The following is a 27,155-nucleotide window of genomic DNA, read 5'->3' as shown; positions in this document are numbered from 1 at the left end:
AGGACTTGTTGTCCATGATGAGAGGAATAAACACAGTTAAAGACTTGTTGGTAAATTAACTTGTTGTTGGATAATTAATGATCTAAATAACATTCAACCAGAATGTTATTTAGATAAAAGCGAAATACCACTTCAGGCGGAGAAAACCCGCATAAAAATATTACAACAGTTCACTGCAAACCCATATGATGCACTCGATCCACTACAGATTACATGCAGTCTGACACCAATAAGGTGTTGTGATGAGAAGCTATTTTATTTTTTGTTTTTCAAGAGTAGTCGAGGGAAGAACCGAAAGCTAAACAACGTTTTTTTTAACTAAATCAATGACGTCATGACATCGGTCAGTGTGTGTTCACGCCTACGGCCGGTGTTCTGATGATCTGTGCTTCCTCGTCAGATTTTCCTACCGTAGCATGGCTAAACAGCTATGTCTAACAGTCTTTCTAAAACCATAAAAATCCCTTCCTTCATCAGAATATCCTACCTGTTAAATATAAGCGGGTAGCACAAATAGATCTATGCATTAAAAGCAACAAGTGTCTGAAAAACATTACAACTTACATACAAAAACTTACAAAAGCACAAAAAAAAATACTTCAAAAACACTCCACAGAAATAAATTTCACTTGTCTGAATTTTTTATGTGCAGATATGCATCTTTGAATGGTTTAAAATAAAATAAAAAATAGGAAAAATCTAGTTATTTCCATGCAGTGTCCAGAAAGAGGTGTTGTTCAGCTTGTAGGCACCACAACTGCTTCCACCCACCTCCATCATCATCATATGAAATAACTTTTTGTCACAACAAAAAATAGTGGCCGGTAAAACATTTTGTCCACCAGCCACAGTGGCAGATGGACAAAATTTTTAATTTCCACCCCTGCCCTCATGTCTCTTATAATGTATATAAAAATACAACTTATCTGGTCACTAGATGGCATTGTTTATTCACTTTTATAAAAGATAGACTGAATAAAACATCAACATTCAGTCATGAAACGTATATTACTTTTCTTTTTGCCCCAGATGGAACTCTGTTTTATTGCAACCTTTTCTCTCTTAGTAATTTTGCACCGATTCTGTTACTTGGTAGATTTGAGACTTTAAAATCATTTCCATCTTTCCCTATTTTATTTTTGCTTCATTTAAATGATTTTGTGAATTTCTTTTATGCCTAATAGCAATTTGCTTGTAGTTGTCACTTTGAACTTTATGGTTCTGGTATCTTTTTCATTTTAAGTCTATTTGTCTTTAATGATTTTAACATTATTTATTACTTTTTGTCTTTTCATTGTCAGCATTAAAGCATTTGTTTGTCATAAAATGCACTTTTAGACAGTGGTGGAAAGTAACAAGGCACATTAACATGTGTAAGGTTACGATTTTAGTTACCGTATTTAAGTATTTTCAATGTTTTGGTGCCACTAAATCTTTTATTTTGCCACAAAACTAACAAGCACAAAAAAAAGACATTTTTTTGTTTGAACCAAATTAACCAACAGTTTTCTGACAGTATAGGAATTACAACCATATTATAAATATAAACATAATTATTATATTCCACATGTAAAAAAATATTAATGCAACTTGATTATATATTGTAAGGATTTATTTTCTTACATTTGGAATTACATTCCATTGAATGTTATTTTGCACCTGTTTTGGTTGCTTTGCAAAATTCAACCATTTTCAAATGTCATATTTGTTTTTTTTTATCCATTGCAGAAAAACTTTCATGTAAGATTAAATACTAACACCAAATATGTTTATGATGTGACCAATACAAGCCCTCCACGTGGCCTTTAATTTAAATAAGGCATTAAATCAAAATTAGAAAAGAATGGCATCCTTCATGTTGTCCAGTCTGTGCCAGTGCTGTTTTTGTACAGTAAAATGTACTGTCAGAGGGACTCTGTTGGCATTAAAGACACTCTTCAAAGGATCAAAATGACGTAAAAATCAGTGTATGTCAAAATTAAGCTTTAGATTTGAGAATAGAAAAAAATTTGTACATAAAAAAAGTGTTTCTTTGTTAAAATGCATTATTACAACACTTTAACGCTGCTCCAGGGGCAGCGGTAGTTCGTTGGTCAGGTTTCCCGCGGGTTCGAGGCCAGGTTGCATCAGGAAGGGCATCCGGCGTGAAACAATTGCCAAATCTACCGTGGGAGTTTGCTCGTTCTGACCCCCACTGCAGAAAAAAACAACAACTTTGACTCTGCTCCACTGCACAGTTAAGTTTTGCTGGTTAGACTGCTGCCGCACTGGGTGCTCGGTGGTGCAGAGTGAGCTCAAGGCTAATTGGTGGAGAACTGGGTGGGGTCACTGGTGGGTGGGCAGCTTTTTCCCGAAACTGCTGCTGGACCCAAGTTGAATTCACCGAGCTTCAGACTAAAGTCAGATCCTGCACAGTAGCAGTGCAGTACTACAGTCCAGGCTGCTATGCTGGTTTGGCTGGAGGCTGGCAAAAAGCTGCAGATATTCCTGGGTGGCTGAATCCTGCAGCTTAGCTAGCTGGACCAACAGAGGACTAACACAGAGGCTGTTTTTTGATCCTCAGAGCATCGTTCTCGGCAATGAAGCGGTACATTACGTCAGTGAGCTCACGCTGGCACCTCCTCCAAACAGAGTGCTCAAAGTTGCGCATGGCTGACCTGAGCCACTCCGCAAACGCGTCACGCTCCCGTTCATCCTCTGGCCTGAGCTGATCGTGAAGCTGCTGCTGCTGTTGCATGGTCAGGAACTGCTGGGGGCGTTCACAGAGGCTTGTGAGCAGGGCCTCGTCGTCCTCGTCAGCTGCCACTCCTCTGCCACAGGCAGCACCAGCTGTAGCTGGTTTGGTGCTGGAGACGCTGCTCAGGGGGGACACGGGTTGAGGTTTTACTGATTCAGGATGGGTTGTGAGTGTGTCAGCATCATGATCGAGGTCCTCTTCAATAGGGGGGATGTCATTGACACCAACCTTTTCCTTCTTCTGAAATGTACAAATTGAAAATGTCACAAGTTAGTTATTTCACTAAAATCATGAATATTGAAAAACAGAGAGGTGTGCATTCTCAGACTGACCATTCGCCTCCTCTGGACCTCAATGATGTGTGGTCTCAGGAACTCGAAGCATCCAAGTATCCAGAAGTCGCGCTCCGTCAGCTCGGGGGACTCATGCTTGGAGCAGAGCTTCTTCAGTCGGCCGTATCTCGTGCGCAGACTGGTGTACCAGGTCTTCAGTATGAGGACGTCCTTCCCAATCTCCTCGGCCTTTTCACGCCACAGAGCCTCCTTCCTAGTGGTGCGTTTGTAATTTTTCAACTTGCGGTTGTAGAGGATGGGGTTGCCCACCAGCCACTCAACCATGGACTGCTCTTCCTCCTCTGTCAGCATGGCCGTCACCTTCTCCTTCCTCTGCCTCTTAGGAGTGGACTCATGGTCGTTGTCTGAGTCTTCTGTGGGAGCGTGGTGATCAGAACCAGCACCGGCTCCCTCCTGGAAACGCTCAGCGTGAGAGAATGCAGGTGATGGGGTTTTTGGTGGTCGTCCAGAAGGCCTGACCATAATGACAGGAAGCGTGGAGGAGGCAAACCCTGGTGTTTAATGGCACGTGAAGAGCGTGGATTGGTTGTTAAAGCCGTGTGTTTGAGAGTGTAGTGATCCTAGCTGCAGGGTGGCAATAACTTACATGGAGCCAGCGCGGTGTGAGCAGGATGGGTTCATTATTTGAACACACTCTCTGGGTCATAGCCTAGGCATGAGTCCAGCTTGTCCAGTCCTGCTTCAGTTTTTCCGACGACCTTACCACGCCCGTGCGCGCGGCCTCACGCTCTCCCCCAGGATCCCCATACGCTATCGCTACAATAACAAACCACCGCGACGTCCACGCTCTATCACGCCCACTGCGTCCTTAACACGCCCCTGAAGACTCAGCCAAAATCCTACAAAGACCGTCCACGTTCTGGCTAACTGTTCACGTCGTAGCAAGGTCGTCCTCCTTCGTCAAGGGGTCCTTTTTACTAAAATAAAAATTAAAAAACTGCGCGTCGCGGTTCCTGGAGCAGCGGGTCTGCTGCTCTCGCGATACTTGCGAATCTCGCGATACTTCCTCAGGGTTCGCGGAACAGTATGGCAGCCGTGTCGCTGAGGTCCTGCCGCAGAGGACTTTCGCAATTTTTAAGCAACGGCGGGGTTGCAGCCTTGTCTTCAAAGCGACCACAAGGTTTGTTGAGCTGCGTGTTTGCGACTAAATTAACTTGGCAACGCTCGACGGACAGCGGGATGTTATAAAACACACGGGTGGAGGGGGTGTGGCGAATGCGTCGTCCTTAAAAATTCAGGGCATGATGGAAACCACAGTCCTATTTGTCTGAGATATGAACATTGCAGTGCTTTATGAGTCATCTCCGTTTATTCTTAAACACCCATAAGTTAATAAGCCTCACTTGGGTGTGTTATTGTGGCGTATTGGGACGATGTGATGATGTTCTGTTGCATGTAGCGCGTCAGCATGTGACATCCCTGAACATCAGCACTAATATTTACTGTTTTTTTGTGTGTTTTTTAGGGGACAGGAGACACAAGTCCTCAGTGCAGTATGCATCACGACCAGACCTTCCAAAGCTGGCTTACAGAAGAGTGAAGGGGAAGAGCCCAGGTGTGGTCTTCCTGCCAGGTTATGGCTCCAACATGAATGGGCAGAAAGCTGAGTCTCTGGAGGAGTTCTGCAGGTCATTAGGCCACTCATACCTCAGGTGAGTCATCCAGTGTTTAATTTGCTCTAAACTGGAGCCATAAACGGCTTCTGTTTTGTGGTTTTGAAATCAAAGCAAAAAAGGATTGCAGAGTAATGATGACACTGCGTTTTTGCCGGCTCATTGAAGGGTTTATGTTGTAAGTTTGCACCCACAGCTCCATGTCCTGAACAGGGAAACAATTTGTAAATCATTTCAAACATTTATTTTAAAGGAAAATGTACAAAGACCATACATTTTTGAAAACAAAATTTAAAAAGCTTATGGTTCTTATTGGAGTGGCAAACATATCACTAACAAAGCGGGTTATTGGTTAAACATCAGACCAGAAAATATTTGTATGCAAGAGGGAAAACAAGAATGAATAAATGGGATTTCATTAAAAAAAATCACATTTATCTTCTAGATATCACTTTATCTGCTCAGGATGATGTCTGAAAACCTCTGTTAGTCCCTCTAAACATCTTTACGAGTTAAAAAATTTACCATACATATTTAGAAAGAAATTTTAGAAACTCTTGTCTTCTCTTGCTGCAGGTTTTTTTTGGAAAGCGTTACGACTGCAGGCATCATTAGAAAGTCTTTTTAGTCGCAGCTTTCCTACTTATTTGGGATCAAAACGGCATCATACGTTCAGAAAATCTTGTCTCTGTTTTCCTGTGATCGTGGTTTGATACTCTGATACTCACAGACTTTCACTGCTTCTCTTTATTTATTTCTCTTTTTTAGGTTTGACTACACAGGACATGGGGCCTCGGAAGGAGTGTTAACAGAAGGAACTATTGGTATCTGGAAAAAAGATGTTCTTTTCATGATGGATGAGTTAACAGAGGGGCCACAGGTAAATATTCTTTGATCCATGACTCTTTACAAGTTTGGGGTGGTTGTTTAAACTGATTAGGTTAGGAAATCTTTACTCAACAGGTATAAAAATTGAGGCTTATTCTTCTCAGAACTGTAAAAAAGATCTTTAAAAAAGACTTTATCTCATGATTCACACAATGACAGCTTTATAAATTTTAACTCAGATCAAATATGTTTAAAAATTGGAAAATATCTAAATTAGTTATGTTTATATAAGTTAAAAGTTGTGCCCAAAAAGTAGAAAAACAGAAGCTGATCAATTATTTTTTAAGTCTTCATTTTGTCTTCTTTGTCTCCAGTAGAGGGCGCCATGTCACCACATATCTACAGCATCACACCACTATTAACAATTCCATTACTGCATCAGTTTATTGATTTTTCTGAGTAATTTAGTGTTGTTTTTGTTTCTTCTTTGTAGATTTTAGTGGGCTCCAGCATGGGTGGTTGGCTCATGCTGTTGGCAGCCATCGCAAGGCCAGAAAAGACTGCGGCGTTGGTGGGAATCTCCTCTGCAACCGATCACTTCGTCACAGCGTTCAACTCTCTACCAATAGAGGTAGGAACATGTAGTGCTGTTGTGTGAATGCTGAGTCAGCTTTCCATTCCTTTTTGTATTATTTGCATACTTTTTTCTATTTTAACCTTTCATTTATCAAAATGTTTGGTTCGATTGGGAATAATGTGACTTTAAATTTACCCCATAGAAATACAGAGATCTGTTCAATTCCTTTGAAAACATTGTTCCTGTTAAGGTCTGCTTCATCATACTTAGCTCTGTTTTGTCTTATTATTCCCCTTTTAGCTACAGATTTGCTAAATTTAGCTTTTAGCTCTGATTTTGAAGCTACATATTTGCAAACTTAAACCTCTAGCTATGGTTTTGCTAAGTTTAGCTTTAAGCTACCTTTTTGTTCATTTTAGCTTTCAGATACAGTTTTATTGATTTAAGCTTTAACTTACCATTTTACTAATTTTTATCTTTAAGCTAAGTATTTGGTAGTTGTAGCTTTTAACTATGGGGTTGCTCAGTTAAACTTTCGGCTACATTATTTTCAGCTGCTTAATTTCTTGTTTTAGCTTTTATTCTGCTTGTTTTATCTTGAATTCATTCATCACTCAACATTCAAACTAGATTTTCACAGAAAATTCAGTTTCCTTCATTTTATATTTCAGTTTTGTTGGAGTATGTTTTATTCAAACGTCTGAGTGAGATCGTTTAATGTTTGAAATCCACAGACTCGGAAGGAGTTAGAGGCCAAAGGGGAGTGGACGCTGCCATCCAAACACTCAGAGGAAGGCTTCTACAAGTTTAGCATGGACTTTCTGCGTGAGGCAGAAAACCACTGTGTGCTTCAGAGCCCCATCCCCATCACCTGCCCCGTACGGCTCATCCACGGCCTCAAAGACGAGGACGTCCCCTGGCACATCTCCATGCAGGTGGCGGAGCGCGTCCTGAGCCCTGACGTCGATGTCATCCTCAGGCGGAACGGCCAGCACCGCATGTGTGAGAAGGACGACATCAAGCTGATGGTTTACACGATCGACGACCTGATAGACAAGCTGACCACCATGGTCTGAAGAAGAGGAAGAGGAGGAGGAGGAGGAGATGTTCCTGACTGTTAACTGGGAAGTTAGCCCTCCAGGAAATTACCAAACAACGGCATGTTTCTTTGCCAAAATGTGACCTTTGATGCATCAGTTTTTCCTGTATTTTCTTCTGTCACCTTGTTACTGTGTAAACCATCATGAAAGGGGTTTTGCTGCACCCTAGATTTTTCAGGATACATTTATATTTGTTTCAAGTTATTGTATGAAGTGTTACATTTTTGTCTGTTGCTGCTGTTTCTTCCACTGTTCTTACCATTTGGCTGTTTTCCTTCTAAGTAGACACACAAAAAAAAGTCTTCCCGTGCCTTTATATCCACTTTTCACCCATTTTTGGCCAATAAAACCTCCGCACACTAAAGTAAAGGTCTGAAGTCTGTGAAAGTCCACGCACTGTTAACTTGGTTGTCTCAATGTTATGTTTTAAACAATAAGAGCAGAATTAAGACCAAACAAACTCTAATTTTAATACAAACGGAGTGAAATGTAGGCATAAAACTAGTTCTGAGAGAATGAGGTGAAAATGTAAATGTTTTGTAAATAAATCTTTATAGTGAAAAGAAAGTTGGACAAATATATTTCACTTTTATAGCATAATTAATCTGGTAATTACACCCTTCTATGATCCGAAACGATTACCTTAAAAAGGAGTTTCTATAAATAGGCAAAATGAAGATATTTTTGGTAAAAACAAAAAGAAAAGGAGCTCAGAATGAGCTTGACGGTTGAATAGAAAATAAAGAGTAACTTGCAGCCAGGTGTTGGTACTGAAACGCACTTTGATTTTTGCTGACAATCAGTGAGCTCCTCCTCACAAACCACACTTTTTCTTTTTATATTATTATTTTTAAACAAAAACATCTAACTGTGCTTGAAGTCTGAGATGTAGCACATGAGATTTTTTACAGTTTTTCTGTGCTTTGCGTTGTCTAAACCTGGGCTGAACTCGCTGAGATGTCAACACAGAGGAAAACTAGCAGACGTACAAAACAGTTTCTGTTTCTGAATAATCTTACTGATGGACTCCAAAGAGTTCAGAAATCAATATATAGTGTAACACTCAGACTAAAAGGCGGTAAAAGCTGCGTCTCTTAAGGCCATTGCTGATGTCTTTCCACCCTGGCGTTGTGTAAACACACCCCTGATTGCTCCAGCTGATAAAACCTTTTATAGACGTGGATTTAAATGTGGTTAATAAAATACATTTGACCTTTGTAACTGTCGGATTCCTAAATTCCTGCTTGATGAAGTGGTAAGAGTGGAGAAAATGTTTTGCAGAAAGCATTTTTGGGTTAGTTTTTATTAAATAAACCACAGCATGGTACAATATGCCGTGTGTTTTGCTCAATTAAGTTATATTAATCTAATTTAAAGACCAGATGTTTTAAATTGTCCTAATTAGAACTGAGAGCATAAACTGACTGTACTTATGTAGTGCCTTTCTAACCAATCAGGCCACTCAAAGCGCTTTACAACACAATCTGCCCTCCTTTACCCATCCACACACACATTCATACAGCACTCTACTACGTCTCTACAAAGCTGATCGAAATAAATCATTTTTTGGAGACTAATCAGTGCTTTAAGTTCTTCAATGAAGGGTTCAGTGTCTTGCCCAGAGACACTTCGACATGTGACTGCTGCCAAGAATTAAACCTCCAGCTCCCTAACAACTAAGCCACAGCCGTTCTAAAAAGTCACTTTTTACCATTACTGTATATTAAGACTGTTTACAGCAGCGAACTGCTGCACAGATAAACCGTGTCAGAATTAGAGAAAGAAATAAGCTAATGCAGAAGGAGGCAAATGTCAGAAGTGAAACATGGGGCAGCCATTTAAAGAATGCCGCTTCGGTGAAAATATCTTTATTAAATTTGTATTAGAGTACAATAGCACTGTATCATGGTTCTCTTCTGTGTGTTTATGGTTGCTCGCTACCATCTCAGGTTTATATTTGTCATTGCATCGCTTCATATCCCCGCTGGCCTTTAGTCATCGAGGCCTTTTGAATGGATCCACTGAACTGTTGATTATTAACAAGTAGCTGCTTTAAGCTCAGTGAGGCAAATCAACCACTTATCTCTCAGGTCCTCCTGTAACTGCAGCAATGACCTTTAGGTTATGGCTGAGCTCTGCACTCAATCAGTTTTTATGTCTAAACTATAAATGTCAGTCAGCGACGTGAGAGGCGTAAAGCAAGCAGGAATCGTGCAAGGAAGATTGTTGCTTCAATTAATTCGTTTTTACTGTGTATTTTTATATGACCCCAGTTCTGAAAAGTTACGGCGTTGTGTAAAATGTAAATAAAATCAATGCAAGGATTTGCTAATCTCTTGAAGCCATAATGTGTTTACAATGGAACAGCGTCAACATAACAAATGTTTCAACTGAGAAACCGTGCCACTCAGGTAGTTTTAGATTTTATAGCAGCAACATATCTAAAATAAAAGTTGGGAAAGGGGCAACAAAAGAATGAAAGTATGACTCAGAAACAGCTGGAGGAGCATTTTGTAACTAATTAGGTTAATTGGCAGGTCAGAAAGGTGACTGGGTATAAAAGGAGCTTTTAAAGAGGCTGAATGTCTTAGAAGTAAAGATGGGCAGAGGTTCAACAGTCTGATTCTGTTCTGGACATCACTGCATGAACTCAGGAACTCTTCCACAGATCATTTTCTGTAAACACAGCTCACCCTGACCTCCACAGATACGAGTTAAAGCTCTATCAGGCACAGAAGAAGCCAGATGTGAACACCATCCAGAAACACCATCTCATTTAAAACAGACTGAAGCAAAGAGGAAAACTGTTCTGAGGCCAGACACCACAGAGAGACACGTCCTCCATATTGAAGAGAAGAGAGACCATCCAGACTGTTATCAGTGCACAGACCCTGCCTCTCTGATGGTATGGGGGTGCATTAGTGCCTCTGGCATGAGCAATGCAGAGAGGTTTATACAGGTTTCAGAACAACATATTCTCCCAGAATACAGTCTGAGTTGTAAAAGATTTCAAAAAAGTTAGGAGGGGAATTAAAGCAACATCTGTGGGACTCGGGAGTCAATGATGATGTTAGTGAATTCAGCTGACTCTCAGTGAAGATAAGATAATATTTAAGGTGGTATCGCACACACTGTTCAGAACTGGGACTGAGGACAAAGACAACATTGATCTGACGCATTCACGTGTTTGCTGAGGGTCACTCCATCAGAGACGAGGGCGCGTCTGAGCTGAGCGTCCCCTCCTGGAGGAGCCGCATATAAAACGAGCCAGCCGCCCCTCCCGGACAGAGTCAGGTCCAGTCTGGCCCGACGCGGTCGTGCTGTGGTTTATGGATGCTCCAGCAGTCCGGCACCGTGCTCAGCTCTGTCCAGCTCAGCGGATTTAAGACGGGACGGCTGTGACCGCTCTGTCCTCCTCAGTAAGTCTGTCCTCTACGAATAAACCCGCTTTCAGTGCGCATCACAGGCGACGCGTTGCGTTTCTGACCGCGCGTTGTCGCAGTTTTATGCGCTTTTTTTATGGGCAGCTGCGTTCGGATTTGGAAAACTGTCTCCAGAAGCTGCAGTTACCCAGAAGCCACGTGGCGTTATGAAACGAGATGGACTTTGTTTAGATGGACTAGTTTTAACTTTTAAAAAAACTGATGCAGTGACGGCGAGCACGATCAGAATTAACGCAGACCGTGAATGCGTCACAGGACTGACGTAATTTTATTCAACAGTGTTGCATGCTGGATCTGTGTAACTGTATATTTTCTTTTTTTTTAAAAAGTGCAAACTTCCTGTAAAAGCATTCATTCACACCACCTCCTGCTGTGGGTCATAGCATCCCAGCTCAGCGCATCATGCTCCGGAAACTGGTGAGATTGTTGCCATGGCAATAAGAGGGCATGTCTCTGCCAAGGGACCACACCCTTCTCTTCTATGGCCCTCACAGATGCTCCTGTTTGCACCTTAAAGGAAAATCTGCTATTTTTGGCTTCAAAACAAAACATTCAATCACTAATGTATGGAGCAGATTTCAGAGAATCAGGGGGATCATTAGAATGTGTTTAAAACAAATAACAATAACTCCATTTCAGCCTTTATTTTGACATTTATTCCTTCAGGACAGCCATACAGATTACACAGAGAGACCTGCCATGGCGAACAGAGGGCCCAGTTACGGACTGAGCCGAGAGGTGCAGGAGAAGATCGACCAGAAGTACGACCCGGACCTGGAGCAGCGCCTGGTGGACTGGATAGTTGCACAGTGTGGAGGAAACCTGGAGAAGCCACAGCCGGGCAAGCAGAACTTCCAGAAATGGCTGATGGATGGAACAGTGAGTGGACGCTTGCTGCTTAAAATAGAAAAACGTTGAATCATTTAAGTTACAACGCAAAAAGCTCTGTCGTGAGGTAGCACTTTTTGGTGCCCAGTTCTGTTTCAGCCTTTTATGAACCTCACTGGTTTTACTTTACTGAGCTGAGAGGTAATTTAAATAATATAAAAAGGGTTTTCCAAGTTAAAGAGGGATTCAGTTATCTGAAAACTAAAATAATCCACTTAGATATGGGTCTTTTATTGCAAACAGACTTTTGTATTGAGTATTTCTGGAAAACTTGCATGAAAATCTCACTTATTTTTAAGTATTTAGCCATTTAAACCCTAAGCAAAATTGATTCTACTGCTAAAATAAATAATGTAATAATCTATATGAAAAAATAAATATATATTTGTGTTCAAAAATCTAATTTTAAAGATAAAACAATGTGTCTTTTGCTCCATCGTTTTGGTTTTTAAAAAAACAACACAAATATGCTCTTTCATGAAATTTTTCACCTGATTCTTCTTCTTTTTATAGCAGTGACAGGGACGGAACTTAGTCTGGAAAGATTAAACAAATACGTTCGTCAGAAACACTGAGTTCTGGCTTGGTGGAGGTGTGTTCAGAGAAATGTGATCTCCGTCTGTCCCAGATCTTGTGTCGACTCATCAACAGCCTCTATCCGAGAGGAAAAGAACCCATCAAAAAGATCGCAGAGACCCAGATGGCCTTTAAACAAATGGAGAAGATCTCCCAGTTCCTGCAGGCAGCAGAAGCTTATGGAGTCACAACCACAGATATCTTTCAAACTGTAGACCTCTGGGAAGGTAAAAGGATCTCACAAACCAGCTACATGTCCCCTAAAATTCAATCTTTGATGCTTGGAATCATGTTATTTTGCACATCACTACAGCAAAAGACATGGCGGCGGTACAAAGAACCCTGATGGCTCTGGGTAGTTTGGCGGTCACGAAAGACGATGGTCAATACAAAGGTGACAGAGACTGGTTCCACAGGTATGGAAAATCCTCACAGGAGCAGAAAAAATGTCTCACAAATTCCTATTCTTTACACATAAGCTGCTTGAAAATGTACCCTTCTTTGTCGTAGGAAAGCTCAAGGGTATCGACGAGAGTTCACCGAAGAGCAGCTGCGTCAGGGACAGAGTCTGATCGGCCTGCAGATGGGCAGCAACCGAGGGGCTTCTCAGGCGGGAATGACGGGCTACGGCATGCACCGTCAGATCATGTAGACCCCCTACGAGCTAACACCTCCCCTCCTGCTTCCAGACTTTCTTTTCTACTAACGCCACACATGCTGTAGCTCCAGAACCTTCCTAAGCTTTGTAGCATCTGCCGTATTAACCTCATTCTCCCTGAAAATGCTGCTTTTTTTCCCCAAACGTGTTTCATTCGATTCTTTAAAAACATGATGTCAGCTGCTGTAGGTCTCCTTCTTTATTTATTTTTCCCTCTTAAAGGGGTAGTGTTATCATTTTGGATGTGATGCTCTGTCAAATAGTTATCAATAGTTAGTAACTTATCAACTCTGACATCAATCATAGAACCACGTTCTTTCACGCCATTACGCTGTTTTTTAATAAACCTTAAAAAAAACAATTTAAAAAAACAGGCCGTCATTTGAACATGAAGCCTAACCTGGAGGAAGACTTTTGCCCTTTTCTCCACACTCCATGTTCCTTGACTGATAAGGTACTAACTATTGATAACTATTTGACAGAAGATAACCTAAAGAATGACCAAACAATGTCTTTAACTCCATTTTATACTTTCAGTGTTCACGTGTTTACCTTATGTGAATCTCAGTTGTTTAGTTAAATCCTATAAAGTTTCAAATAACATACAATAAAGCCATCAGTAATGTACACATATTATATCAGAGATACTGTAAGTGACTGTTACAGCATGCTGTATGTACTGTTATTTATATATTTTATATGTTTTACTGTAGGGATTATATATCTACCTGTTGCTGTATAATTATTTATCCTTAAATTGATAGTTCACACCTTTTGATTTCTGTAGAAAAGTCACGAGCAATTAATATCTACAACAATTAAGAGATTAGTTTTTCCTAACTCTTCCACAGAACTCCACTTCAGTAGATATGAACTATCTATTTTGGACTAACGAGGCTCAGTAAGTGAAGTTGAGTCTGTTATCTTGTCTGAAGCTTTGTTGCAGTATCTTCTGTAACCAAATCAACCTCACGTTGTGCCTGGTTTGGGGACTTCAGACACTGGGTCCAGACGTTCTGGTCTCAAATTATAAACAAGTGTCATCCATTCTGAGCCGTGCCCTCGTTATGTTTTTGTTAGGCTGCATTAATTTGTCTATACTGTGTCTAATTCGTGCACAGTGAACAAGTATATGTGCAATAGCCAATGTGTATGACATTAAAGTTTCTGGTGCCAGGTGAACCACACTGCTTGAATGTGCATTTTTATGTGTTATGTTTATATATTTTTTTTTAATATATTTATATCTGGAGGCTTGAGAGAAGAATCATGGAAAAAATAAAGTATGAAGGAAAAAAAAATGTTTGTTTCAATCTTGCATTATGTTGAGGTTGGTGCATCGTTTTGGTTTTATGTTCCAGCTCCTCCCTTCCAGGCAGTCCCGCTCGCCTTTCTTTTCCTTGCACAATCTAATAAAGTGCCAGCAGAGCAGCGTAATGATTTAGATGCTGGTGACGGATTCAAGCCAGACTAACAGTGAGCCTTTGTATAGCAGCATGATATGAAATCCCTCTATTCTCCCTCAGTGATGCTTAATAACTCATCTCAGCTTTGCAGAAGGTGTTGCAAAAGCAGAAGATCCACCAAAATGGCTATTAAACACTTTAAGTAAATTTTTCTGTTTCACTGTGACTTATAGTTGTAGTTCTTTCTTCTCTTTGTGGAGTTCTACATGAAAGTAAGAAGACTGCAAGCTTTTCAGAAGTTAACGTTTCATCCAAATGATCCTTTCAGCTCTGCCTGGTGAAAACATCATAATGTTTAAGGTGGAAATTTCAGAAGTCGACTTCCACTTGAAAGGAGGTGATGCTGTCACTGAAATGAGCAGAAGTAGTTAAAAGAATTTGAGAAACAAATCACAACAGATAATAGTTAAAGGTATAGTTCATATCTATTGAAGTCAGGTTTTGGCTAAATGTTATGAACAAACAGTATTTTATTTGTTGCGGGTAGGTCTTTAAACTACTCTGGTTTGTAAAACTACCATTTAATTTAGACTGAATTGATGAGCTAAAGGCTAGTCCATGTGTGACCAAGACTAAAGTGGATTACTATTATCTTAAAACAATTCCATTCCCAAATATTTGATATTTGAATGATTGCCATCATTTTCTTATTGAATGGTTATTCCAGCAAAGAAAAATATGATATTCCTGCCAGAATGTACCCCAGGCTGAACTGGAAGTGCTACAGCTAGCTGCTGCTGCCTCTATGTGTGCTTGCAAACAACCATAGAGACTGAAGGTGTTTTAAGATGACAGCAATCCACTTTAGTCCTGGTCGCTTTCGAACAAACAGTTAGCTCGTCTTTTCTCTAAAATGACATCATTTTTAAAAAGCTATCTACAACAAGTAAGATAGTATTTGTTCATAATGTCTTTGGAATCCCATCTGAACTACCAAGTTAATGTTAGTGATCCAGTTTAAGGGGTCAATTCATGGTTCATAGTTTCATTTTTATGGCAGGTAATAAAAGCATGCTTGACTTAACATTTTAGCAAACCAATATCATTCAGTGACCGACAGAGACTAATTGAAACTGGACCTTTAAATTAAAAAAAGCTCTTCAAAGGTCAGTTCTTTAAACCAGAATAAATAAATGTGATGCCCATCAAGTAAATGTTTATCCAAAGTATGTATTTATTTTCTTCAGGGTAATATCCAGGTTTCCATACTGTGTAAGAAGACAGCTCATGTGAAACTATGTGCACCTCTGCTCCTGAGCTTATTATTAGCCTCAGCCTGACTTGAAAAGCATCTGGAGGGACATGGGTCATGCATAACTGATGGAGCAGAATCAATAAGTAACAAAAACACTGACCAGAGTCGCCGGTCTGGGTTAACGGTGCGCCACGCTCGGACTTCTAAAAGTCTAGAAGTGCGACAGTCACCATGTCACAAATTAGGTTCAGGGTTACTCTGCTGCTGCTGCTCCTGGCTGTCAGATGCGTCGCAGAGGAATCGACACAAACCAAAGGCTGTGTTTGTGGATACCCGGGTATACCAGGCGATCCCGGCCACAATGGGGCGCCTGGGAGGGACGGCCGGGATGGACTCACAGGGGACAAAGGGGATCGAGGTAAGTTTAAACTAAAACAACTTTATATTTTTAGAATTGACTCTGCTTGTGTTTCTGTCCCTGTTAAACTTCAGCACATCATAAAGAACATTATTATTTTTAATCAACCACTTACCTATCTAAAGGTGAAATTGGCCCTGTTGGACAAGCAGGTAACGATGGACACAAGGGAGACAAAGGAGACATTGGTATGTATCTTCAGAACTACTTTTCCTTTTTTGTTTAAATAGATCCTAAAATATCCATACCCTGATTTTTAAAATAACTTTGATTTGACTGAGTCAATCAAAATCTGATTGGACAGGTGCAACTGGCCCATCAGGGCTCAAAGGAAAAAGAGGTGACAACGGAGATCGGGGGCCTCCTGGGAAAATGGGGCCCCAAGGAGTGCAAGGGCCCATTGGACTGAAAGGAAATAAGGGAGAGCTTGGACTTCCAGGACCTATAGGGCCTAAAGGAGACTGGGGACCTCCTGGACCAGAGGGTCCAAAAGGGGAAATTGGTCTCAGAGGTGAAAGAGGCTTTCAGGGACCTCTAGGACCCCCTGGCAAGCCAGGCCCTAAGGGGGACATTGGTGTTCCAGGTCACAAAGGAAGTATTGGTTACCGCGGAGAACGAGGGACTCGAGGAGAGAAGGGAGATCAGGGTGAAAAGGGACAGTCGCCCTTCATCCCTAAAAGCGCCTTCTCCGTGGGTCTCTCAGTTCAAACTAAACTCCCAGCAGCCAATGCGCCAATCCAGTTTGACAAGATTATTTACAACGAGCAAAGTCACTACGATCCACTAACAGGAAGGTTCACCTGCGCCTCGGCGGGCGCCTACTACTTCACCTACCACATCACAGTCTTTTCTCGGAACGTGAAAGTGGCCCTCGTGAAGAACGGGGCCAAAATCATCCACACCACGGATAACTACCAGAGCAGCGAGGATCAGGCAGCGGGCGGCGCCGTGCTGCACCTGGAGGTGGGGGACAGGGTGTGGCTGCAGGTGGTCGGAGGGGAACTGTACAACGGGCTCTTTGCCGACGAAGATGATGACACAACCTTCTCTGGGTTTATAATCTTTGGAGCTTAAGAAAGATTTTACAATCATAAGTGTTAGAATTACCAAAAAGGTGAAGAATTCTTCAGGTGATTTTATGCAAAAGCTAAAAATTCACTATTCAATATGCAACTTTATGTCTCTTTAACTTTTTCTTTTACATTTCCTTTATGCTGAAAATTCATATTGCAGAATTTTAGATTGCAAAAATAGAAAAATGCACTTTCAAAACAATCATAAAATCCTGACTAATTTCTAAGTTTGCAAAGACTCAATAGAGATAAGTCACGTTCTCTGAAAAGGTTTAGTGACCTTACAAACTGAAACAGAACTCTTTGGAAACGCTGTGAATCAGTTTGTTTGTTAGTAATAAAATGAAGCTGATAAGGAACAGAACACGTTGATCATTCTGCTATAAGCATGACTGACGGGGAGCTCGATCGTGTCAGATGTGAAAAATTATTTTTCTTCAGGTGATAAGGAAGTGTTTAAAGGTTTAATCTGCTCTGCATCTTGTTGTCTGACAATAAAGAGCATTCATAGACACCTTGATTCTTTTTCTGGCATCCAGGGAGGGGCATGGAACAGAAATACTCGTGACAATAATTCTTTTCTCATGATTCACTGACATGACATGAGGAAGACGGCACAGCAACAACTGGAAGGCCCAGTCTTTTCCTGTCGTCACTGAAGAACAGGAGGCAGGGTGTAGCTCTGTGTGTTCAATTCATTTTATCATCCACAAGGTCTTTAAAGCAAGTCTATAAGTTCGACTTGAGTCTCTAATTGAAGTCTTTATGTTTATAGTTTTAAAGGCTTAGATGTTGGTTTTATGTGGTGTGTGTGTGTGTGTGTGTGTGTGTGTGTGTGTGTGTGTTGTAATTTAGGCCCGTTTGAAGCTGCTGTCTGTCCTGGTGCATGCTCCCGTAAAATATATAAATAAATCTAACAAACTAAAATGAATGTTTTAGTGATCCGAAATGTCATTCAACCTGTCCACAATCAGCATGACTGAAATGTCAAATGTCATTCTTCCTGGAACAAAAGATGAGCATTAAGGTGTACTGAGACTTCAGCTATGAATGGACGCATACTTTCAATATATCGGAATTAAAATTCTTAATCGGATAAACTCACATTTCAGATATTTACAATTTTATTGTTCCAAATAGCCACATATTCCTGAAAATGAATAATAAAAAATGCATTTTAACAGCAAAGATATCATAAATTTTTACAAGTATGTGTATAATATTAGATTTCAATTCTTAAGAATATAATTTTGATGACGCCTAAAGTTTCAGAGTTTGATTAGATGCTACAACGGCCTGCCATAAAGATGTTGGAGTCATCTTTCAGGAGCCTTGGAGATGGGCGTGGTTTTGCAATTTCGCGATGATATGCTATTGGCTGTAAAGTTGTGGTCAACCAATTACCTCCTCCGTAACTTGCCTAAGCCCCGCCCCCCTTTCGAACACTCGCAACAAGTGCACCGATGATGCTCGCGAGCCCAATCCTCCAAGAAGAACCTCCTGGATCGAAACGCCGAAGCGCGGCTCTTAAGAGTAACCGCAGCCCGTGTCGTATGTTCCACTGTTTATCTTGCACTTTTTTTTTTTACCGACGAGTCCCGGAAAGTGAAATTGGAAACCACCCGGGCGTAGTTTACGCAACTCCCAGGAGAACTTTTTTTATTGTGGGTGAAGCTCGCGGAGCTAGCTTAGATCGGTGAGAGCCGTTTGTTTCAGTCAGCGTGGGGTCGAGCGGCTTGAGGAGGCTGTCGTCCGGGGTTGTTGTTTTTTTTGTTTGTTTGTTTTGTTTTGTTTTGTTTTGTTTTTGTGCCCGATATGTGCTCGCCAGAGGGCTGTGGGGTCGGGGCAGGAAGCCGCTGGAAGACGCGCACGCTTTGCGCTATGGGTGAAGGGCGAAACAGCTGCTGAGCGGAGAAGACCAGCCAGGAGGAGGAGGACATTATGAGCAGGGTGAGTTTCATCAGGACTGTTTACACAGGGCGCCTTGGTAAAAACACTATCACTGGTAGGAGCTGCAGTGATTTAAAATGAAGGATGAGGGAGGAGGAGGGGGGGTCACTGTGGAGCATTATAACAGTGGTTGTTATAGTGACGAGGGAGATGCCAGGCCGTGCAGGGAGTTTTGAGAGGGAGGGGCCAACTACAAAGAAACTACAAAGACCCCAACGGCTCAAGAAAGTTAATTAATGCAGGAGTAAATAAGCACTGATTCTCGGGCCCTGGGTGAACCAGTCAGTGTTTCCTCCTGCTTCTTGCGCTCACTTACTTTACAAGCATACTTCATGTAATAAACTTCTTCATTGTGGTTATTTTAGTTTATTCAGCTAGGTCAGAGTCCTCCTATAGTCACAGAACTGGTTTAGTTAAGGCATAGCATTGCAGGATCATCTTCTGATGTGTTCACGCTCAGGTTATGTGTTGAGGATGACCCTCAGCTACTGCCACGCCAAATTTTATTTCAATATCTGTAAAACTGACTGACTTGTACCTATATTTATGTTGATTCGCTGCAGTGGGCTAATCGATAATTACTTTCTGAAACGTTTGTTAAAATGTCTCCAGTGGTTTATGAGATATTTTGCTAACAGACTAGATTTACGCCGAAAGGTAATGCCAAAGTTTTAAGCTAAATATGTGTAGCATTTGGATTAGGTGCTGGTAATGATGCTCACCTATTACCACGCCAGATTTGATCAGGTCAGTTGGCTGTGGCAGCCATCTTGAATTGGTTGACTCTAAAAGTTAATCAGTCTTTGAAGTACATAGCTCTAAAACTGACTGAGCTACAGCCACTTTGGTGTTTGCTAAGGTTGCTCAGCTGTGGCGGCCGCTTTGGGTGATGTTGACTCCAAAAGGTAATTATCTGGAGCTTGGCATCCAGTGGTTGCTTTCTGAGAGTTTTGTTAAAAAACGTCAATTGGGTCATGAGATATTTGCCCAACAGACAGACAAACGAAGACACACACACACACAGATATAGCCAAGAACATCATTACCTTTGACCCTCAACGCCAGGCAATAACAATTTAACTTTGTACTCTACGCCACTTTCTCCTGCTCTGAACTTCCTTTACCTAAAGATTAGTAGTTAAACTTTTAGTCATGGTTTTTGAATGCTTTTGTGGCACTGCTGTCAGGTTACACTGTAGGCTGATGACAGCGAGGCTCAGTGGTGTTTTGTCCCCACTAACTCTGTCATTGTGTGGTATTAGATTTCTGCTTGTCTGTCTCTGTGACAGTCCCCCTCCACCTCCACAGATCGGGTGAGCACGAATCTGTCCGAGTAAGAGTGAAGGCACTCCCCGCTTCTGGCCTCTCTACCTGTGCTTCTCACGCTCCATAGGAAGAGGCGTGGTGTCCCTCCTGCTCCTTCTGCTTTTCCATGTTGATAATCAGGAACTAGGTCACGGACAAATATGACACTTTATTCAGGATACTGAGCTTGAGCCACACAGGGCTAATCTCACAACCGCCCTTCTTTAATCCATTATAAAAACAACTCTGATCACTGGGTTGCTGGAAATGCGCGGCCTTTAAATAAACTCTTTATCTCAGTTATCAAGACCAGTGGGCCCCCTGCAGTTAAGTCCTGTGGGCCAGTTTACAAGCTCTTGGTGTCACTCAATCGGTGCCAAATAACTTAGTGATCCACCTGATTAGGCTATCACATAGATGAAACCAGTCCCGAACACAGACTGGTAAAGCTCCACTAATCAGATTACTACTGGAATGGATGAGGAACGGGTCATACACACTCCCACTTGCGCACACTGTGCATTCACATGGTGGGTTTGTTTCCTTTCAGGGTCTCCTTGCTGACACATTTCATTCCAAGCAGAAAAGCCTGAAAGTTGGCAAACGGGCATCAGCACACAAAATATTTTAATATGGATTCATATCAGCGCTCGCTATTGTCAAGGGTTGCTTAATCCAGAGAGACACTTGTGCAACTGAGAGACAGAGACAAAAAAAACAAAAACCACAGCACATTTTTCCCCCTTTTACTCGACATGCTGTAAATGAAGCTTAAGTTTCACGAAACCCTGTTAACGCGCGCTGACCGTCTGATCCGGCAATCTGTTCTGTGAAACACCGTGTGGTGTTGTTGATAGGTTTGTCTTCCTCACGGCTTTTACATATAAGACTTAAACAGCAACATGTGAGAATGTAGTTCTACTGCTTCAGGGTGTCTGTCGAAAAAGGCTCAACTTTGCCTTTTAATATATCTTGTCTGGTTATTTTGTTTTTAGGGTCATTTTATTTTATCCTAATGAGTTTTATCCCAGCCTCCAGCAGGGCATAACTCTGCCGAGCTGAACTCTGCAGATTTCATGCTTTGCGTTTACGATTCCTTGCATAACTGCTCGCCTTGATTCTCTGGTCAAACAAGAACAGAGTAAGTCACGTAAATGCTTTCCCTCCCTGCTCTGTGCACGCATTTGTGAGTGTGCACTTATACAGGCCACGCCGTGCACTTGTTAAAAGATGCTTTGGCTAATCACTTATCTGTTTTTCGGAATGCATTGCCCCATTCCCACTAGTGTGTTCGTGTTTATGTATCTGAAAGCATGTTGTTCCTCCTCTCTGGGAGTCTAATCTTATGGTGGCTCCAGCTGGCTGCACTGTGTGTGTGTGTGTGTGTGTGTATGGTGGGGGGGGGACTCCTCCCTGAGCTCTTAATTAACTCCGGACCAGGGCCTCCAGTGTACCGCTCCCATCGACAGATTAGCGAGAGGAAGCTGAGAGAAGCAGCTCGTTGCCTGTGTGCAACACAGGAAAGTTAAACACGCAGACTGTAGGAAGTGATAATAACATAAAGGTGAGTAATATTTGTCTGGATGTTAGAGTATACATGATTTGAGGCATTGTTGCTTACATTTGAACTCTAATAATCTGCTTTAAATTGAATTAAAACAGACTTGAGAAGTAGTTCTCGGAAAAAAGTATAAATTTATGTTTCTATTGAACTTAATGTGTAGCTGTGTTATGCAATATAGAAGAAAATCTAGTGCAAAGTATACTTCTACAGTTGATAATTTGCCTATATATTGAAAATTTGCTCATTTTCCTCACATAACTAAGATTTGTTTGCTTACATTTTGATTCAGATTCCTTTAATGATAAGTGTTTAAGCTTGAACTTGTAATCATGCAGATTTCCATTTTGAATTTTATTCTTTCTTATAATAAGTATCACAGAGCAGTAGTTTGTGCTTTTCAGTTGTGAAGTATGTTGATTATCAACATCAAAGCTACTAAATTCTGTAGACTGAAGTCTCTAAACAGGTAAACCATAGATTTACTTTAATGTAAAAGGATCTTATGGGTGTGTAAAAGGTGAGCACCTGTCTCACCTCAGTTCCTACTGTCAGCGCTGCCAAGAATTAGAAGCTGCCAGGTGGCGTGTAACAGTTGGCTCCTGCCGCAGTAAAGGAAAAACAAACAAAAAAAAAAACACAAAGGTGCTGAAGGATAAAGTATGTGGTGGAACGGCTGATTTCATGACGCTAGCATTCAAAACAAAAACAAGCCACTCAAGCTGGAGCTGTGGACATTCTTCCCCTATCTTCCCTCCGTCTTTCTGCTTGGAAACTAATTATTGATCCTCTATTTTTCTTTTCCCAGTTGCTACCCAACATGATTCCTCCGCTGCTTGCCGAGGAGAAAGCACAAGGAGACAATTCAGCATAGTTTTGAAAGCCGCACATTGTTAGTGAAGGGTGTTCAGTGTCTGTCAGCAGCAGTGCTTGGCAGCGGTGGCTCTGTGTTTACATAAGTGTTCGGTGCGATGGGGCTAGCTGGTTGAAGTGACAGCAGATTCCACAGAATGCTTGATTGAGAAAGCTCATCTGCTGCTGAGAATGGAAACAATTAGGAAACCCTGCTTCTCAATGCAGGTGAACACCAGAGGCAGCACTTCTTTTAAAACTTTTAATCCTTTTTGTCTTTGTCAAGACTCGGGAAGGTAATGCTTATTTTATTTTTATTTTTTTTTAGGTACTGGTAAGTTTTACAGCAGTGCTCTTAAAGACTTCCAGCTTTAAAAATGAGCCGTTCTTAGGCTAATATCAACTAAAACATCTAAAAATGATCATATTGATAACCATGCTGTGTTTGGATTTGCATTTTCACTTTCTGTGTTCAAGAGGAAGCCATTTAAGGTAGTCTAAAGTCTGAGATTGTAATCAAGAAGTGGATTTAGACTTGTCTGCTATGAGCATGATGGCTGTAGGGCTGTTTATTTCATGGTTCTCAGGCAAAGTTTGTCAGAGGAGTAAAGTTTTTAGGTTTCTGTAATGCTGTGATCGTCAACTGATGGCCTCCGGGCCGTATCCTGCCCTTGAGCTCATTCAGTCTGCTACATTTGAAATGATCTCCTGTTGTAAACTATTTTGTGAAAATTCAGGCAACAGTAAAGCAAATCCATTTAAAAAAAACTACACTGCTTTTGATGCTTTCCTTTAGATTTTAAGGCTGTATTTTGTAGTTCTCATAATTATTAACTTTTCCTACATTTATCATATATGTGCAGTGATTCACAAGTAAAATCACAAAAAAATGTCATATATTTATGACAACAGACATTAAAACAAATGAAACATTTCTATTTAGAAAAAGGTACCTTTTGGCAAATTTAGTTGATTGTTGGTGTAAAGTGATTTCATGTGTCTTTTTAACGGTTTATTGATGGTGCATCATCCTAACTTTTGTGAATCCATATGTAGGTTCTGGTAAATGACGGTGAAGTTATTAAAGTTATACTTTAAATAATAGTATCCTGTAAAAAAAAATTCTATTAGATTAATTAAACCCTGTCTGGTGTCAAACTGAGGTGCTAATATAAAGAAATCTGTATTGTTGTTGTTTCTCAGGACTGATACAAAAAACTGCTAGTTGGAAAGAGTAACCTGTTTTTACTAATTTGCTTTGTTAGTCCCTTGCCAACTTTTATTAAATTGTAATTTGTAATAATTTGAAGATACAAAGACCACACAACCTTTTCCGTCATCAGCACTTAATCTTCTGTGTAATCTGAAGAAAAAAATGGTCAATTTATTGCATTAATCACAATGGATTAGCAATTTTCATTGCTTAGTCACGCTCACAAAGCTGCACTTCAAAGCCTCAGCTGCATTAGCCACTGCCCTGAATCACACACACTTAAAGCTGAAGTTTGCACCCCTACCACCCCAGCCTGGGCCCCCGCTCTCATTGGACGTTGAAGTGCAGCGCCACGGACAAATGCATGTTGTTCTCAGTGAAACGTCTTTCTCCTCTGGACCCCGGTCACACTGAGGGATTCTCATCTTTTTGTTTCTCCTCATGCTCTCATTTCAAACACATTAACACCTAAAATGTTATTCAACTTGTACATTATTGCTTTTAAATTATTCTTTCCATTCTTCTACAACTCAACAAGTGAAAGTCATTATAATTCATTTTCTTTTTACAGGTAGAACAAAAGGACCTGGTCTTGCCCAGAAGTGAAGACCCTCTCCGGCGCTTCCACAGCTCCAGAACTGAGCCTCTGATCCGGAGCAGACCCTTCAGTGACGTATATCCACTGCAGAACCCCGCTGAGAGGAACCCGGCCCCCTATCGGCTGTCAGGATGCAGTGCCCAGGTGCAGCCAGTGACTGCTGGTCCTTGCTCTGATGAGAGCAGATTAAACGGGATCAACTCCTCCGCCTGGTCCAGCTCTGTTTTAGGTCAAAGTGAAGGCAAACCTTACTCTTCAAGAATCATGAGGCTTTTTTCAAACTCAAAGAAGGGCTCTGTCCCTCCTCACAGTCCGGCCGCTGACGGTCCAACCTCTGCCTGCAGCACAGATGGCAGCAGCAGCCCCCAGCCTTGGGCAGGATTTTCAGGCCTGGGTGTTGTGGACTCCTTCAAAAAGCTACGATCGTCTGTGCTGCAAGGGATCCAGAGTAAAGCGGCAGCAAGCAATAATGGAGACCACGTTTCTTCACTCAACATGGAAATGGTCAATGGCTCAGCTGTGAATAATACTGATCATGCTAATCTTTTAAAGACAGAAGCTGATGGAAATAATGTGACTAACAGAAATTTTACAGACCAAATCTTTACTGCAGTTAGCCAGTATAGCTCGGATATTGATGACTATGATGATGAAGATATGGATGTAAATGGACTCACTCGTAATTCTCGATTCTCAAGAAGCATCAGGAGAGCGTATGGTGCTGGGCGAATCATGTTACATGACATGGAAAATGGGAGGCGAGCAGGAAGTACCAAAAATAACACTACAGTTGCCACACAGGAACCATATTGTGCATCTAAAGTCCAAATAGAGACCCTCATTGAAAACACTCACTTTAAAATTCTGAGCAAACGGAGCGTAAGTTCAGAGAATCTTCCTATTTTCAAGCTACCTGTTGGCAGCAAAGCCCCATGTCCAGGACAGTCCCCCCAGGAAGGCTCCCAAAGGACTAGTTTTTTAAACGGGACACCAAACATCCAAAGGACCTCCAGCTTTTCTTCTGTGGACCTCCGGGGCTGCACAGACTGCCACAGGAGGAGCCCCGTAAAGAACAAAACACAAATGAAGAAACTAATTGGCAGCATGACTGACCTCACTGTCCGGCGCAGGCAAAGTCCTTCCCCTAGTCCCACCTCTCCATCTGTCATGACACCACTGAGCCGCCTCCATGATGACTATTCTCGCCGTGCGCCTTGCCTACAAACCAATGAGCGACAGCGTCGGCCCTTACCCACCACTGTCCCCGTAACTTCTGTCCAACACACTCCACTCGGTCATCATCAGCCTGAAAACGATGGAAACCTCCAGTTGTGTCCAGTTGTCATCAACGCACTTCCTTTAGAGCCAGCAGAGTCAACAGAGCAAATTTCAGCTCAGTATGAGCCGCTTTCTCCTACAAAAAGTTATAAAATGTTAAATGAAGGATTTTCACCCTCAATAAGCCAAAGAGAGACTTCTCAACACCAAGAACAAACTGAGGACAGCTCGCTATCGAATGAGGTGAGGCAGCACACTGTCAAATGATACAACTCTTTTTATCCAACTTTTTTCCCTAAAACCATCAATGCTATTTAGGGACTTTTTACAGATTGTTTAATCCAAAATCAAAAGGTTGATGATCTTCTTGAAAACTATAAAGCAGGGGTAGGCAACCTTGGTCCTCGAGTGCCACTATCCTGTGTGTTTTACTTGTTTCTCTGCTCCAACACATCTGATTTGAATCAATGGGTGATTAACAGGCTTCTGCAGAACATAAAGAGGTAATTTAACCACTGAATCAGGTGTGTTGGAGCAGAGAAACAAGTAAAACGTGCAGGACAGTGGCACTCGAGGACCAGGATTACCTACCACTGCTTTAAAGTCTCGTCTGAAACTTATTTCTTAACCTATGACAATAAAGTAATTAAAATATTATTTCAAATCTCTTAAAATGGGGTTCTATGGAAAGGTCATGAACAATTAATATTTGTTGCTGATAGCTCTTTGAATGGCCACAGTTTGGAAAAGTTGAGATCAGTTATGACTGAATTGACAAGCCAACAAACAGTCTTGAGCTGAGCCAAAACCAAAGTGTATTCCTCGTCCTAAAATGGCTCAAAACTCCAAAATTTCATAGTGGTTCTTGTGAACACTATTTCATAAACCTTTTAACAGCTGTACATTTTTAATTATATGGTTATTTTGGCAGAAATGTTGTGATATTTCTGCCGTGAAGGGCTTCAGCTTGAACCAAAGTGCTATAACTATTTTGTCACAATGACACGCCAGAAGCAATTAAGATATCATTTTGATTAAAAAAAAATCAGCACAAACAAATTAAGAAGCTGCTGTTGATTCAAAGGGGAGGAAAGCACTGAAAGACAGATAAATAGTAAAGGTTTTTATCATTTGGAACATCATTAATGGGCTTTTCAGCTTGGAGTTGCCTTGACCTTTCCCTCTCAGGCAGTAAAATATTACACCTGTAAATCAAAAATGATCTTTGAATTTATTATGGTTCTAATTTATTGAGACAGGTTCACGTGGTGACGCAATGCTTTGTCTGTATCGCTGCACGTATGCTCAAAAACCAAGCTGTGAGCAGTCCAAAGCAGGGTTGGAAATTAGCACCCGCCACCGGCCAAATGCGGGTAAATATTTGAAGTGGCGGGTGAATTTGATCAACACACACGCCACTGTGGCGGGTTGGCAATTTGAACAGAAAAGGTGTTATTTGTCCTCTTGTCATAT

General features: G+C 41.3%; 5 protein-coding genes across 9 annotated transcripts in view; 4 read left to right on the top strand and 1 right to left on the bottom strand.

Moving 5' to 3' along the window:
• Window positions 1-877: 877 nt before the first annotated feature.
• Window positions 878-3,915, bottom strand: LOC108230484. The gene is made up of 3 exons (XM_025003888.2): window positions 3,677-3,915; window positions 3,070-3,581; window positions 878-2,977 (listed from the first exon to the last, which is right to left on the bottom strand). Exons 2-3 carry the CDS (start codon window positions 3,550-3,552, stop codon window positions 2,534-2,536), a joined length of 927 nt encoding a protein of 308 aa, XP_024859656.1. The 5' UTR covers window positions 3,553-3,581; window positions 3,677-3,915; the 3' UTR covers window positions 878-2,533.
• A 172-nt stretch (window positions 3,916-4,087) lies between these two features.
• On the top strand, window positions 4,088-8,424 carry abhd10b (abhydrolase domain containing 10, depalmitoylase b). Its single transcript, XM_017406772.3, has 5 exons — window positions 4,088-4,210; window positions 4,556-4,742; window positions 5,472-5,583; window positions 6,025-6,162; window positions 6,843-8,424. The coding sequence occupies exons 1-5, from the start codon at window positions 4,117-4,119 to the stop codon at window positions 7,182-7,184; spliced, it is 873 nt and encodes a 290-aa protein (XP_017262261.1). The 5' UTR covers window positions 4,088-4,116; the 3' UTR covers window positions 7,185-8,424.
• Window positions 8,425-10,483: 2,059 nt separating this feature from the next.
• tagln3b (transgelin 3b) lies at window positions 10,484-13,958 on the top strand. Of its 3 annotated transcripts, XM_017406774.3 has the most exons (6): window positions 10,487-10,627; window positions 10,981-11,068; window positions 11,318-11,530; window positions 12,168-12,342; window positions 12,429-12,531; window positions 12,626-13,958. In XM_017406774.3, the coding sequence occupies exons 2-6, from the start codon at window positions 11,054-11,056 to the stop codon at window positions 12,765-12,767; spliced, it is 648 nt and encodes a 215-aa protein (XP_017262263.1). In that variant the 5' UTR covers window positions 10,487-10,627; window positions 10,981-11,053; the 3' UTR covers window positions 12,768-13,958. The 3 variants fall into 3 exon arrangements, with proteins under 3 accessions (XP_017262264.1, XP_037828969.1, XP_017262263.1); XM_017406775.3 differs by lacking the exon at window positions 10,981-11,068 and having other exon boundaries at window positions 10,484-10,627; XM_037973041.1 differs by having other exon boundaries at window positions 10,486-11,068.
• Window positions 13,959-15,546: 1,588 nt separating this feature from the next.
• On the top strand, window positions 15,547-18,876 carry c1qtnf9 (C1q and TNF related 9). Its single transcript, XM_017406582.3, has 3 exons — window positions 15,547-15,852; window positions 15,978-16,040; window positions 16,157-18,876. The coding sequence occupies exons 1-3, from the start codon at window positions 15,666-15,668 to the stop codon at window positions 16,924-16,926; spliced, it is 1,020 nt and encodes a 339-aa protein (XP_017262071.1). The 5' UTR covers window positions 15,547-15,665; the 3' UTR covers window positions 16,927-18,876.
• The window catches only part of spata13 (spermatogenesis associated 13), a 17,420-nt gene continuing 8,752 nt past the window's right edge, over window positions 18,488-27,155 (top strand). The window contains exons 1-2 of one of the 3 annotated variants that reach the window (XM_017406576.3): window positions 18,488-18,875; window positions 24,378-25,925. In XM_017406576.3, coding sequence (XP_017262065.1) covers window positions 18,867-18,875; window positions 24,378-25,925 — 1,557 coding nt within the window. In that variant the 5' untranslated portion in view covers window positions 18,488-18,866. Of the gene's footprint in view, window positions 18,876-21,602; window positions 21,745-24,377; window positions 25,926-27,155 lie in introns of those variants that run through there. The other 2 variants (XM_017406575.3, XM_017406577.3) reach the window with 2 other exon arrangements.

The sequence above is a fragment of the Kryptolebias marmoratus genome, linkage group LG21, assembly GCF_001649575.2.
Source record: "Kryptolebias marmoratus isolate JLee-2015 linkage group LG21, ASM164957v2, whole genome shotgun sequence".
NCBI classification, from domain to species: Eukaryota; Metazoa; Chordata; class Actinopteri; order Cyprinodontiformes; family Rivulidae; genus Kryptolebias; species Kryptolebias marmoratus.
The sequence above is the reverse complement of the archived record's forward strand: the minus strand, read 5'-3'. Positions and strand labels throughout refer to the sequence as shown.